General features: G+C 39.2%; 1 protein-coding gene across 1 annotated transcript; it reads right to left on the bottom strand.

The window, feature by feature from the left end:
- Positions 1–11,976: 11,976 nt before the first annotated feature.
- On the bottom strand, positions 11,977–14,162 carry LOC122027089 (cytochrome P450 CYP72A219-like). Its single transcript, XM_042585932.1, has 5 exons — positions 13,788–14,162; positions 13,457–13,686; positions 13,125–13,363; positions 12,665–13,043; positions 11,977–12,579 (listed from the first exon to the last, which is right to left on the bottom strand). Exons 1-5 carry the CDS (start codon positions 14,059–14,061, stop codon positions 12,157–12,159), a joined length of 1,545 nt encoding a protein of 514 aa, XP_042441866.1. The 5' UTR covers positions 14,062–14,162; the 3' UTR covers positions 11,977–12,156.
- Between the last annotated feature and the right edge of the window lie 889 nt (positions 14,163–15,051).

Genomic DNA, 15,051 nt, shown 5'->3' with positions numbered 1-15,051 from the left:
GGTACCTGTTGAGATATACCCGATATGGGTATATGCTAGAATACGTTTCGTAAATATGCGTAGCGAAAAATAAAACAATAATAATTTCAAATTATTATATCACACCCACCACACGCATACAAAGATATAACATGTCAAAAATGATCACATAATTAAAATTTTAAGGGAATTAAATTTATGCTAGGTATACCTTACGTATGACCTATAACGAGAAGGGCATCAACCGTAGCGACGTTGTCGAACATTGCCTTTATTCGTATCCACGCCTAGCTCCTCAAGACAACTCTTGAGTACAAGCCTCTCCTTTAGAAGTTACTAGTCATGAGCGAAGAAGAGGGATCAAAAGGAAGAAGAAAATAAACCTATAAGGGAGAGTTTTCTCCCTTGTGGTGGTCACGACAACAAGAGGGAAAGTCCTCTTGTTGGTGGCGGGAGAGAGAGGAGAGGGAGATTTGGTTTCTCAAAATCTAATCAACCAAATAATGAAACTTCTATCTAATTCTCTCTCAATTACATCTATATATGATCATCTTTAATGAGTTGAATTAGAAAGCCCAAATCCAATCCATTACCCGTTAACCAAAAATTAATCCATTAACCACTTGGTTTGGTTCACAACTAAATCAAGTTGGTTCATGACTAATTCATGATTAAACCAAATATGGTCCAATTCTACCGTAAGAGATGTAGCTCATTCGCGCTCCCATTATGACAAATATTTTTATATTTATTTTATGTATGGTTCAACCAAATATTTATCTCTTGATCTAAAAATTTTATTCTTTAACTTGTTTTACGCCTTTTAGAGACTCGTTAGTGTGTGTGACCCAATGAGTTTTTGATTTATCTTGACCATCCATAATTAACCACTTAATTATAGAACGATCATGAGTGACACCTAGTAGTACATCATGATCCCTAATTAGCTGAAAAATCATAGTTGATCTTTGAACTAATTCTAAACCCTTCAGCAGCTGTAGTGAGTCATGCCTTGTTCCTTTCACTCGTTTTATACCCACTTGATTTAGGATATGATCTATGTGCCTATCCCCACTAGACTGACTATGTCACACCTAGCCCAAGTAATACTTCCTCATTCTACGGATTCAAATTACTCGTACATGTGTACAAGAGTCTCGTACTATTAACATGTGATGCTTTGGCCAAAGACTTTAAGTAATAATCATAATGAGTGGTCATAGGGTATACGTATCCTCGTAAGGAGCGGTGAATCATCTGTGGACTATTTAAATATCTTTGGACATTTTGACTTATACCCAATTATCCCGGGTCGACACCTTAATGTGGTGCTTACGTAAGATGTCATAGTATAATTTTCCATGACCAAGATGACTTATATACCTCAAGTCGAAGGAAATTTACACTCGAGCTATAGTAAGAACTTCACAAACATATCTATATATATATATATATATATATATATATATATATATATATATATATATATATATATATCCATATGAAGTCTTACAACGAGTCATTCCAATAAACTAGTTACCATAACTAGGATCCATGTTTAACTCTCGATATCCCAATATCTCTAGCCAGTGAGAAAATAGCTGCTTGGCAAACTAAGGAGTATAACTCGTGCTAGTCTTACAGAATTGATGATGTCTGAATGCATCAATTCGAAGACTAGGAAAATTCTAATACGTTTATAATTGCATATGTGGAGATAATCACTAGTTGTGATCCAATCACAATTTCTCTCATGCTATGAATTATATTATGGATATTCAGTAAATGAGTTTAAGACAATGAAACATATAATATGCACTCAAATAGTGAATCTATATTTAGTAAAAATCGTAAGATGATTGTCTTAGGACATCACTCAAAATCTAATAGTAGCCTCTTAGAGGGGACTACCAGGAGGGAGAGTTGAGGTAGACGGATGGGCGAATATAGTCCGTTCAGAAGATTGCGCCTGAGTCTCCTCTGGGACGGGTGCAAGGTGGGTTGAAGAGAGGCCATATCCTTTAGTTCAGGATCTTTTGGACCATGGGAGGCCTTGCAAGCTCATTGGTGGGGTGAGTTGGACCCCACCGGCCTGTTTAACAGGTGGGGTATAGTCTACCCCACCAATGAATGGGCAGGGAGTCCAGGACTAGTCTAGGGATCCTGGACCAGAGAATCCCTATTGGGTTGAAGATACAGGAGTGGGAGATGACAATTCTTCAGGAGCTTGAGCAGGGAGGACAAGCTTGTGCCTCTTACGCCTCTTATGCAGTGGCTCCTCCTTAGAAGAACCCTTAGATGTCAGGAGAGGCGCGAATGGCATGACCTTTGGAGCGGCCATCTCACTGAGGCCAACCGCATGGCTATAGGTCTCCTCGCTAAAAGGGTTGGTCGATTGCTAAGCCAACTCGGCCAGCAACATCTGCTCCTTTTATTGTGGTGCCTTTTCTTAAAATTGTATGCACTTAGAGGATATGTCCTCAAAGAAAGCATCCACTGCACAAAACAAAGAAAACCTAAGTTAAAGGTAATGTAATGGACCAGGTTGTAAACATTACCAAAGGAGTAGCGAAGCTTCACTTGGACAGGACTAAGTGTGAATAAAAACAACAGTCCTTCCTATAACAGCTTGGGAGCCCGAAACTGCACTCCAGCTACTGTTGGATCGAGACGCGCTAGAGGGGGGGTGAATAGTGCTCGTGGCTATTTCTTTTTCAAATCGGAAAACTATCGGAGTTTAAAAACACGCAGCGGAATAAAGAACAAACACAGACAGAGAGACACGAGAGATTTTACTTCGTTCGGAGCCTAAGGCGACTCCTACTCGAAGGCCCGCGATCCTTGATCGCTTTCCGTGGGCAACAACTATAAGCTCGTAAAATGTACAATAAGATATTACAATTGAAAGAACTAAAACAAATTATACCGACAACAATAAAGTAGCAGAATCTGAAGCTCCGGGTTGTCGGGGACTTATAACAGCACTTCTGGGCGTTTCTAGAGCAGCTTGTAGTGTAAGGATTGCTTGGAGTTCGTTGTTCTGGTGCTGCTGCTCGAGACCCCTTATAAAGGGTGTTCAAGGTGCCTTGAAGCCCTTCAAGGCGCCTTAAACAGGCCGAGTCACCCGCGGAGATCAGCACAGACTTGGTCGAACTTCATCCAGTTCAAGGCGCTTTCAGGCTTCTGCCAAGGCGCCTTGACTTCATCTAAGGCGCCTCCAACCTTTTCGCAGCCAGATCAGGTTTTGCACCCGAGGCGCCTCCAAGCTCCATGGAGGCGCCTCGGACACTGTTCATCCGAGTTGTAACTTGCTCCTTTGTTCCTGCAAAATGTGTTAGTCCCAAACACATACCCTGCAAAACAAAGTTAGCACAGAAATATAATGAATGATAATAATAAAGGTTTTGACAGCATTGACTTCAGGTTTCCAACCGGAAACCCTAGGTCGACCCGACGCCTATTGTTCCCTCTACGGGGAACGCGTCCTCACCTACTCCACTCAGGAGATTTACCTGTTGCCAGTCCGGTCCTCCAGACCGACTGGACTTTCCGCCTAGGGTTACCGCCCCCTAGGACCTAAGGTTGCCGCCCCTTAGGATTTTCCTCCACCTAGGGTTACCGCCCCCTAGGACCTAAGGTTGCCGCCCCTTAGGGTTTTCCTCCACCTAGGGTTACCGCCCCCTAGGACCTAAGGTTGCCGCCCCTTAGGGTTTTCCTCCACCTAGGGTTACCGCCCCCTAGGACCTAAGGTTGCCGCCCCTTAGGGTTTTCCTCCACCTAGGGTTACCGCCCCCTAGGACCTAAGGTTGCCGCCCCTTAGGATTTTCCTCCACCTAGGGTTACCGCCCCCTAGGACCTAAGGTTACCCCCCCTTAGGATTTTCCCTTGCCTAACCGCAGTTAGGACTTTCCTGAAACCTTATTTAACCACGTTAGATAACAAGGAGTCTTAACTTTGAATCCCTTTGCCATTATCAAAACTGAGGTTCGATCGTCGGATGCTTACTGCACCAACAATCTCCCCCTTTTTGATTATGGCAACCAAAATTCAAAGTTAAGTAAAAATGCAATAAAGATACGCATAAATAAGCACAGGCATAAAGCATAGGCACATTCACAAATTCACAACAAAATATTCTTTGAATTTCTTCCTACTCTCCCCCTTTGCCATATATCAAAATACCCAAGAGAGTGAAGAAAATCTGGGCCTTAGCTTAACTTTCAAAGATAATTTTTAATCTTATCTTCCAATCTTTTAATTTACTTTTGATAAACACTTAGTTTTTCTTGTAAGACTAAGTGAAATCATAATTTTGAATGCAAAATTCTTCCTTTAGTTTGAGAGATACTCTTAGCTGAGATAAAGTTATTTTGTCTTTAAACAAATTTTTGTACTTAGCTAAATCTTTTTTTTTTGTTTTAAACACTTTAAAAAGTACTTAGCTATAAAATACTTAGCTATGTTTTCAGCATAAAAATGATTGCGTTGAGAAAATATCTTGCCAAGTAGCTAAGTTTAGAAAATAATTTAACTAAGTTTAGTTAGAGAAAACTTAATTAAGTACTCAGCTTTGAAAACATTTAGCTTATAGAGGAGTTATAATTTAAAAGTCAGGTCATAAATAATTTTAATTTTAAAGCTAAGTTAAAAATAGCTTGAATTTTCGAAGATATGCCAAAAATAATTTTTAATTTTAAGGTCAAGTCAAAATTTTTAAAGAAAAACTAATTTTAAAATCGACTCAAAATCACTCCCCCTTAATTAATGCCTTAATAAATTTTTGAGTTCAGGAGTTCAAGCATGAGAGGTTAAAAAAATTATTTTCCTAATTTTTCATCTCAGTCATTCTAGATTAACAAGCATGTTTAGCATAAGAGTGAGTGTGAGATGGAGTTTACTTTAATTTACATCATTGAAAATATCAGTTAGAATTCCAAATAAGTGACAATTATTTTGAAGATTTAAAAATTAATTGAGTTTAGAATTTCAATTTAATAACTTCTGAAAAGGGTTTTGAAATTAATTTTTCATAGGATATTACAAATGATTTTTCAAATAATTTTTTAGTAGTTTTGAAATAATTTTGAAATTAATTTTTCAAGGGATTTTTCAAATGATTTTGAAATGATCATTTTTCTAATGATATTACAAATAACTTTTAAGTTTTAACAAATTTTTACAAGATTCTTCAAATAATTAAGTTTTAAAAGATTTTTTAAACTGATTTTGAAAGATTTTTCAAATAATTTTGAAATTAAGTTTAAAAAGATTTTGAAAGATTTTTCAAATAATTTTGAAATGAAGTTTAAAAAGATTTTTAAAATGATTTTGAAAGTTTTTTTTTTTCAAATAAATTTTAAAATAATTTTGAAATTAAGTTTAAAAAGTTTTTTAAACTGATTTTGTAAGATTTTTCAAATAATTTTGAAATGAAGTTTAAAAAGATTTTTAAAATAATTTTGAAAGTTTTTTTTTTCAAATAAATTTTAAAATAATTTTGAAATTAAGTTTAAAAAGTTTTTTAAACTGATTTTGTAAAGATTTTTCAAATAAATTTTAAAAGAATTTTGAAATTAAGTTTTAAAGATTTTGAAATGATTTTGAAAGGATTTTTCAAATAAATTTTAAAAGAATTTTGAAATTAAGTTTTGAAGATTTTGAAATGATTTTGAAAAGATTTTTCAAATAAATTTTAAAAGAATTTTGAAATTAAGTTTTGAAGATTTTGAAAAGATTTTTCAAATAAATTTTAAAAGAATTTTGAAATTAAGTTTTGAAGATTTTGAAATGATTTTGAAAAGATTTTTCAAATAAATTTTGAAAGAATTTTGAAATTAAGTTTTAAAGATTTTGAAATGATTTTGAAAAGATTTTTCAAATAAATTTTAAAAGAATTTTAAAATTGAGTTTTAAAGATTTTGAAAGTAATTTAGTTGAATTAACTTGATTTAAGTCAATTTTAATTTTAATTTCCTAGTCATCTCACCCGATCTAAATTTTCAATCAGGGAACCCTATAATTGTTGTGAGATGAACTATGGTTGAATTTTAGGGTCTGGTTTAACTTTTGTATTAGATTCAGGTTTAGCTTTCGGTTCAACAAGTAAGCATTCTTTGGATAAACTTTTGGGCTATGGTGAGTCACAAGGAACTCATTAAAGTAACCATGCCTTCGAGGTTTCCAAATAGTCCTACCCATTGAACTTAATACTAAACTTTGGTCTAACTAGTTAGGATCCATTTAAGGGTAGCTTCGGTCAGTTCCACTTGGCCAAATGCACCAGGTCGAAGCCATATCTTCCTAGACATGCGATGCCCAAGCTTCCCTAACGTACTATCATCCAAAAACTTCACCAGTACCGTTGGTTAAGTTAAACTTAACCCATTTTAATCTAACCTTAATTACCCTGCCGGGTAATCTACTCTTGTTTACCCTTATCGGGTGGATTAATTTTGGAGGTGTCAGCTATTCTGGAGCCTCCTCCTATGTTATTGATTTACGTTTTATTAAGTTAAGTAAATAAAAGGTACTTGATTATAACTTGGTTTGTACTGTTTAAGTTTTACTTTAGATTTATAACCCAAGTCTAGATTTCGTGATTTGACTAAATTATTAACAATCTTCTCTAATTTATCAATTTTATCTTTTAAAATATTATTTTGTATTTCTACTTTTCTAAGAGTTAATTTCTTATTTTTATTTGAATTAATTTTGTTCATTACATTATTAGCATGCATATCTAATCTTGAAGAGAAATCTATACTAGAGCAAGCAGGATTAGTTAAGCTAGTGCGATCATGTGTTGCAAAAAGTGGATTTTCATATAATGTAAATGTACTAACCTTGATTTCTCCCTCTGGATTCTTGGGTCTTCTTTCTGGGCATTGTCTTTTGCAGTGACCCATCAGTTTGCATTTGGAGCATTTGATGTATTTCTTCCCTCTCCTGATCATTTTCTCCTTCTCCTCCGATTGTGCCGGTCGAGTCTTACGAGTGGGGCAGTCGTTTCTATAGTGCCCTCTCTTCCTACACTTAAAACAGATTATGAGAGATTTACAATTTGAATTTACAATTTTACCTTTTAGATCCGTGATAGGATCCTCCCCCTTGACTGTTGCGATTTCAAATTCTGACTCAGATTCAGATATCTCGTCTTTGGCCATCAGTGCTATGATATCGGTTTGCTCTGATTTTTCTGAGTCTGGTTCGGAGGTTGACTCTGAGGATTTAATTTCAAATTCAGACTCAGGTTCTATTCGATCTTCTAACTCTGAAGGGATCTCATAAAGCTTGAGCACTTTCTCCCAAAGCTCCTTAGCATTATTGAACTTTCCAACTCGATCAAGATCTGAATTTGTTAGTCCGCATAGGAGAATGTAAGTTGCTTTTGCATTTGCCTCGAATGTCCTTATTGTTTGTGCATCCCACTTGTCACAGGTGATGAGTACACCTTCTTTAGTGGGAAGAGTGAATCCAATAAGGACTATGGTCCATATTTCTGCTTCGGTCTTTAATTGATGCTCCACCTGGTCTTTCCAGTATATGAGGTTCTCGTCAGACAACAGTGGTAGGCATGTGGAGTTGTACCCATCTTCGTAGGCCATTAGAAGGAATCTCGTAAAATAAACATAATAAAACTTGTTCCAAGACTTGGTCTTGGATTAGTAGTGCGGGAGAGAAATAAAAATAGTAATTCAGGAATTTCGAGAGAAAATAATAAAATATTATTAAAATATTATAAAAAAATATTACTACAAATTTTTTGGAAACACGATATTTCACTAATTCCAATCAATGGTGAAAAGATGAAAATGGATTTTTTGAAAACAGTTTTGGAGGAAAAAAAAACGAAAGGCCCTAAACCCTATACAAACGACAAAGCCACGAAAAATGCTTGAATGGTGGTTGCACCAGTTCAAAGCGACCCCGCTCTGATACCAATTGTTGGATCGAGACGCGCTAGAGGGGGGGGTGAATAGCGCTCGTGGCTATTTCTTTTTCAAATCGGAAAACTATCGGAGTTTAAAAACACGCAGCGGAATAAAGAACAAACACAGACAGAGAGACACGAGAGATTTTACTTCGTTCGGAGCCTAAGGCGACTCCTACTCGAAGGCCCGCGATCCTTGATCGCTTTCCGTGGGCAACAACTATAAGCTCGTAAAATGTACAATAAGATATTACAATTGAAAGAACTAAAACAAATTATACCGACAACAATAAAGTAGCAGAATCTGAAGCTCCGGGTTGTCGGGGACTTATAACAGCACTTCTGAGCTTGTAGTGTAAGGATTGATTGGAGTTCGTTGTTCTGGTGCTGCTGCTCGAGACCCCTTATAAAGGGTGTTCAAGGCGCCTTGAAGCCCTTCAAGGCGCCTTAAACAGGCCAAGTCACCCGCGGAGATCAGCACAGACTTGGTCGAACTTCATCCAGTTCAAGGCGCCTTCAACCTTCGACCCAAGGCGCCTTGAACTTCATCTAAGGCGCCTCCAACCTTCTGCGCTGGCTTTTCCCGACTCGCACCCGAGGCGCCTCGGACACTGTTCATCCGAGTTGTAACTTGCTCCTTTGTTCCTGCAAAATGTGTTAGTCCCAAACACATACCCTGTAAAACAAAGTTAGCACAGAAACATAATGAATGATAATAATAAAGGTTTTGACAGCATTCGAACTGTCCGGGTCTGACTTCAGGTTTCCAACCGGAAACCCTAGGTCGACCCGACGCCTATTGTTCCCTCTACGGGGAACGCGTCCTCACCTACTCCACTCAGGAGATTTACCTGTTGCCAGTCCGGTCCTCCAGACAGACTGGACTTTCCGCCTAGGGTTACCACCCCCTAGGACCTAGGGTTACCGCCCCCTAGGGTTTTTCTCCACCTAGGGTTACCGCCCCCTAGGACCTAAGGTTGTCGCCCCTTAGGATTTTCCTCCACCTAGGGTTACCGCCCCCTAGGACCTAAGGTTGCCGCCCCTTAGGGTTTTCCTCCACCTAGGGTTACCGCCCCCTAGGACCTAAGGTTGCCGCCCCTTAGGATTTTCCTTCACCTAGGGTTACCACCCCCTAGGACCTAAGGTTACCCCCCTTTAGGATTTTCCCTTGCCTAACCGCAGTTAGGACTTTCCTGAAACCTTATTTAACCACGTTAGATAACAAGGAGTCTTAACTTTGAATCCCTTTGCCATTATCAAAACTGAGGTTCGATCGTCGGATGTTTACTGCACCAACAGCTACTTCTCCAAAAAGGATATGAAGATAGGGTCTAGCTTGAAGTTCCCTAGGTTAGGAAGCGGGAGAAGTTCTGAGCGTCAGGCGGTAGGCCAGGAAGTCTACTCGGGTATACCAACAAAGAAGAAGCAGTCCTTCCACTTTTGTTGGAGGAAGGAAGGTCTTTAAAAAATTCAACTTTCTGGCGGGATTGAAATAAGAAGACCCTGGCTCCAACTTTTTGGGGTACAAAAATAGGTGAAAAATACGAGGAGTAGGTGGAATATCAAGCAGACGAAATAGTATAAACATACCGCACATGCTGTGGAATGCATTGGGGGCAGTTGGGAGAGCGAAATGTTAAAATACTGACTTACCTCATAAAGAAAGCTACGGATTGGAAAACACAAACTAGCTCTCGTTTGATCCTTAAAGAAGGTGGCAAAACCTGGGGGAGGACAATGGGGGTGATCTTGAGGAGAAGGGAGGCAAATATGATAGCTCTCAGGGATTTCGTATTGCAAGCAGAGAGCATGTTGATTGGCATTATCAAAATCGGAGTGGATGAAAGTGTACTAAGGAGAAACAGATTCTTAGGCCATGAAAATATAAGGTAATGAAAGATTTGAGAGAAGACTTACTAGTCGGAGATCGAAAGGAAGATGAACTGGTTGAAGGAAATTGTCGGAGAGGAGAGTGAAGAAGTTGAAGTGCAAAGTGATGCACTTCTGCACCGTTTAGGGTTTTTAAATATAAGTTACAGGGCCTAGTCTCAATACATCCATTCGATTCAAACAGTCTGTCCATTGCTAACCGTTGATAGACAATTAGAGAAGGGAGTAGTGTAGTTGGTTTGTATAAAAAGACGTGCGCCGACTATCCATCAGAGATGAGCTAGTGGGACATGTGGCACTCGCCGCATTTATGATGGAAGAGATAGCTGAATCATTATGCTGAAAAACACCTTCCTACGTATCAACAACACATTATTAGATGCCAAGCTCTTGACATATACATTATTTTAAGAATAATTAATTGAGGCCCTTAATTAAGAACGGGCGGGAACGTCTCCGTCCGGGCCGAAAGAACACTTGGGTCTAGTTAGTCAGCTACTAACTTCCTTTGACTAGATTTGAAGGGAAGGCTAGTGATATGAGATGTTAAATGAGAACCTTAGGCTGACATGGAAGGCAAAATCAAGGTGAGGTGGAGGTCCAAGTTAAGGAAAGGTGACAGTCAACGAGTCACCCTTGGGTAGAGCACATCTTCTCATCTAGTACTAAGGCCCTAATTCAAGGACGACCAGTCTCGCCTAAGGAACGGGCATCCCAGTCCTAGGTACAATCAATGACCTCACTGGATCTGAACGACTCGAAAAATTACCTCAATAAGTAGGGACTAGCCTCCACTAGTAGGGACGCCCAACCGAAGGGTTGGTCTGGTCCTTGGGGACTTAGTTCTCCATTCTCCAAAAGACGAGCAACCCTGTATACGGTAGGATGGCCAATAGTCGTTCGGGCTCAAGGGACCCGCTTCTATGATTTCACTTAGAACTCCAAACTCCCAACATATATTCGAGCGAATCAAAGAACCAGACGGTATTTCACTTAGAGCTCCAGACTCCTAGCATATATTCGAACGACTCAAAGAACCACACAGTATTTCAATCAAAGTTCTAGACTCCCAACATATATTCGAACGACTCTAAGAACTGAACGGTATCTCACTCAGATCTTCGGCATGACCACACATGTATATCAGAGCAGCACAGAGTACAGGCAAGTCTTATAAAACTCAAGGTTCCATTTATTGTTTGCCCAAATAGTTCAACACCCAATCGAGATATACTTAGGGAACAACATTGTCAGAGAATCCTAAAAACTTGTCAGAGAATAACAATCGTCTGATAGAGAATATTTTTCTAAAATGATGCAGGTCCAGGGAACCTTCCTCGGAGGCAATTATGATTTCCCTTAGCTGACACACTATGACATTATATTCCTTCAACCACCTCCTTAATAGCGTAAGTTACAAAAAGAGTGCACACAGGTAGCAAAAGATTCCTCGGATTGGTTATACGCCTTCCAGGATGAATATACTCCGTTGCTCAACAACTTCTAACACCCGACATTCTCTATCATCTCATAATTGCGGAGGTTATAGAGGTGATATATAAATAGAGGTAATCTTCGATAGCAAGGTACACACACTTCATTACATTAAGCGCGCATCCTGCTATTCAATATTACTATTCTGCTATATAAATAGAGGCCTTCGCTAAGGACCCTTCCCTGGTTTTTGACATTGACGTTTTGTTGACTCGTTTGAGTGTGCGTAGAGAGCTTAACGTACTAGTCAAGAGTTGTCGATCTCCAGAGGTCTTTATTTGATCAACGCAATCATCTATCCAGTACGTCATCTATAACTTTTAGACAGGATCATGATTAAACAGAGAAAAATTATCTCATGGGAAGAGATAAAACTAGACCCTCCCATTTCCGTGAAAAATTCTCAACTTTTGACAACAAACATTATATTTTACCAAAGAAATACAATCTGATAGATGACGGTAAAACTTAAAACAAATTATTCTTGCACATCAAAACCTTTCCTTGTAGAGTTCAAATTATTGATGTGAATGAAAACCCTTATAATTATTGTGTTTAGACTTCAAATAAAATAATTACGCCTCTAATTTTTGAAGTCCATATCATAATTAGAGCCCAATAACTCAATAAGCTTTATTTGATAATATAATTCACAAAACGCGCTTTAATTTTTTCAACAGAAGACCCTTGTCTAATTCCAATAAAATACATCAAAAGGCTTCGATCCTTTATTAAGTAATAGTCCTCAGCATTATCATACATATATACGGAATAAACACTGACCATGCAATTATAAGATTACAACAAAAGTATATATTTGCTTTAGAATTTTAAGAGATTGGTCGATGGAAGGATCGATGGTTTCAAAGCCTACGCAACCTGATGGGAGCACCATGTTGAGGCTTGAGAGTGATAACAACATTGGGAGCATGAGCGTAGGACGGCGAGAGGTCAAAGGAGAAGCGTTGGAGGATCAAACTCAGTGCCAACTTGGCTTCCAGCAACGCGAAATTCTGGCCGATGCAGACCCGGTGGCCGCCGCTGAAGGGGAAGAAGGCATTCTTCTCAGACGCCTTGTACATGCCTTCGTCGAATCTCTCCGGTTTGAACTCGTGGACGTCTTTGCCCCAGAAATCTGGATCATGGTGAACCTGAAGGATGGGCAGGAAGAGCACAACGCCTTGAGGGTACACTACGTCCCCAATTTTTGTGCTCTTGAAGACCTGCCGATTCATGCCGGTTGCCGGCGGGTAGAGTCGCAGAACCTCGTACAGAATCATCGTCACCTGCATATGCCACATCAATCACACTTTCTATTATATTGGAGGAACTCCTGTAGACTCATCGAGAATCGAAATTTATGGTGCTTACGGTCTTCAAGTGGCTCAAGCCATCGAAAGTGGGTTTCTCTTTCCCAAAGGCTTGCAGAACCTCTTCGCGAGCCCGTTCTTGCCAATCTTGATGCATGCTCAGCACAACCATCGTCCACGTTAGCAAAAGGGACGTCGTCTCTTGTCCTGCGAAGTAGAACAGCTTGCATTCATCCACCACCTCGTCCGTCGTCATCCCGGCGTTCCCGTGTTCTCGGAGGTGTTGCAGATTGGACTCCAGCAACAAGCCGAGAAGGTCATCGTTCTTTGCGGCGCCCAATTTCATACTCTCCTCCCTCTTCTTGATTATGCTCAATAGAATCCTTTTTACCTCTATGTCGATTTCTTTCATTCTAGTATTAATTCGGGTGGGCAAAAACCTGAACAATGCAAGATATCAATTATACTCTGTTTCCAACAAGGACCACTACGAATCGAACTTTTTGCAGATCAGTACTCACCTGAAGCCCGGTATATGTGCATAAGGGAGACCGCGGAGAACGAGCATACTTTGCTCATCCTGAAGCTGGAAAATTTTTCTTCCTTCCTCAAAATTGCTACCGAAAGCACTCCGGGAAATGACATCGCCGGTGAAGCTCTGGAGCTCGACGGAAACATCTATCTCTTCACCTTTCGCCGCCATCTCATCCCATCGGCTGACCAGCTCATCACAACAAGCAGAGAAAGCAGGCAGCATGCGCTGCATATAGCAAAAAAGAGTTATTACTGAGTCATAATTTCTACAAACATATAGGCGGTGCATTAATTAACTAAGCGGCGATGGATCAATCACCTTGAGCTTCTCTATATGGAAAGCGGGGTTCAAAATCTTCCTATGCTTGGCCCATTTCTCACCTTCCTGACTCAGCACGCCTCTGATAAAGTAATCAAACAGATAATTTGTCTTTGCCTTCCCGATCTCGCCGGTCTTGTTGGCCAGAACTTCTCTGATTTGATCAGGATCCGCGATGACCGCTCTCGGATTAGGTCCCATCCAATGGAAAGTTACCTTGTTCTCCTTTCCTAAAAGAAGAATTTTCAATCCGATTTAATCAACAGGAGTTATATTTGCTCGGGGAAATGGAGAAGGGAGCTAGGCGATCGAGTTGTTTGGCTCTGCTGACCGTGTGCTTCAGCGGCGCGTTTGAAGAAGGGAGAAACGCGAGGGAAGATGGCGTGGGAGAAGGGCATGGGCTTGCCGCGGGCCTCCTCGGTAAGCCGCACCAAATCCTTGACGTCGCCGCTGATGGGGCTGTAGGAGGAGCCCTTGAGCCCCTGCGACCGGAGCGCGCGTTCCAGGCGGCGCGGGTTCCAGAACGCCCAGTTCAGCATCCTGACTGCGCAGGCCGCAACCAGCAGCGCGGCCAGGCCGCTGCACACGGCGAGCCACAGTTCCATGTCTGCAAATCCAAAAGCAAGACTTGAAAAAAATTTTTTGAGGGGTGCAATTGAGAAGATCGGAATGAAGCTTCTTCTTTGTTAGAGATAGGTGGTGGAGGATAGAGATTATATATTTATATATAATCGGAGGTTGAAGTGGTGATCTCAGGGATGACGTGAGAAATTATGGAGTTTGCATATTATGAAGACGTGAGAAGGTTCGACACGTTTTGGCTTAGAGGATTTGCGTTGTGGTCATCTTGTGATCTAGAAAGAAGCTCTCTCTCTCTCTCTCCCATTTTCTTTTATCTGCCTTCTTGTTTTTTTTTAATAAAAAGAAATTAATGTTTTTAGAGTCCAATTGCCTCGGATGAGATAGTTTTATCTGTGTATTTATTTTCTAGAAAAATTTTGCAGGATAATTTTACAGAAAGTAGCAGTATGTTTTTCCCTTCTGCACAATGAACAAGCAAGCCACTTCTCCGTGAGTGTCTCTTGAGTGTTGGAGATCATCGATATCATCATTTGTTCAATAAGAGTATCTCCGAAGATTAAATGTACTCTCACATTATAAGAATAATATTCTTGAACGACACATGAATACTCTTATAATGTATTTTTAGAGACATTAAAATTATGATGGTATCATCGAACAAATCTTATAAAGTGATGCCATTGTAAGTAATGACAATAATAAAAAATAATTTTAAATTAATTTTAATTAATTAAGATTTATTATATTTAATATCATAATTAAGTTCAGTATCACAATTAATAGTAAACATAATATTTTAAAATCTATTATATTTATTATTATACTTATAATTTGATATCAACGTTTAATAATTTTGACAATGGTAATAACAACTTTAATAGTAATAATTTTTCTTCTCCTTTCATTAACAACTCTTTTCCTTTGACAACAATAATTTTGACAATGTCAATTATAATAAAACAGAATTACTATTTATTTATTTTATTCATCTCTTCGTTTTTTTACTTCTTACT

The sequence above is a fragment of the Zingiber officinale genome, chromosome 10A, assembly GCF_018446385.1.
Source record: "Zingiber officinale cultivar Zhangliang chromosome 10A, Zo_v1.1, whole genome shotgun sequence".
Taxonomy (NCBI): Eukaryota; Viridiplantae; Streptophyta; class Magnoliopsida; order Zingiberales; family Zingiberaceae; genus Zingiber; species Zingiber officinale.
Note: the sequence above shows the minus strand (reverse complement) of the source record. Positions and strands in the feature narration are given on the sequence as shown.

Excerpts from the sequence above, each read along its gene's own strand:
- LOC122027089 (XM_042585932.1), bottom strand. The coding sequence starts at position 14,061 with ATGGAACTGTGGCTCGCCGTGTGCAGCGGCCTGGCCGCGCTGCTGGTT. Across the intron at positions 13,687-13,787 it reads ACGCGCCGCTGAAGCACACG|GAAAGGAGAACAAGGTAACT; the intron begins GTCAGCAGAGCC and ends TTCTTCTTTTAG. Across the intron at positions 12,580-12,664 it reads GCTTGAGCCACTTGAAGACC|GTGACGATGATTCTGTACGA; the intron begins GTAAGCACCATA and ends TGGCATATGCAG.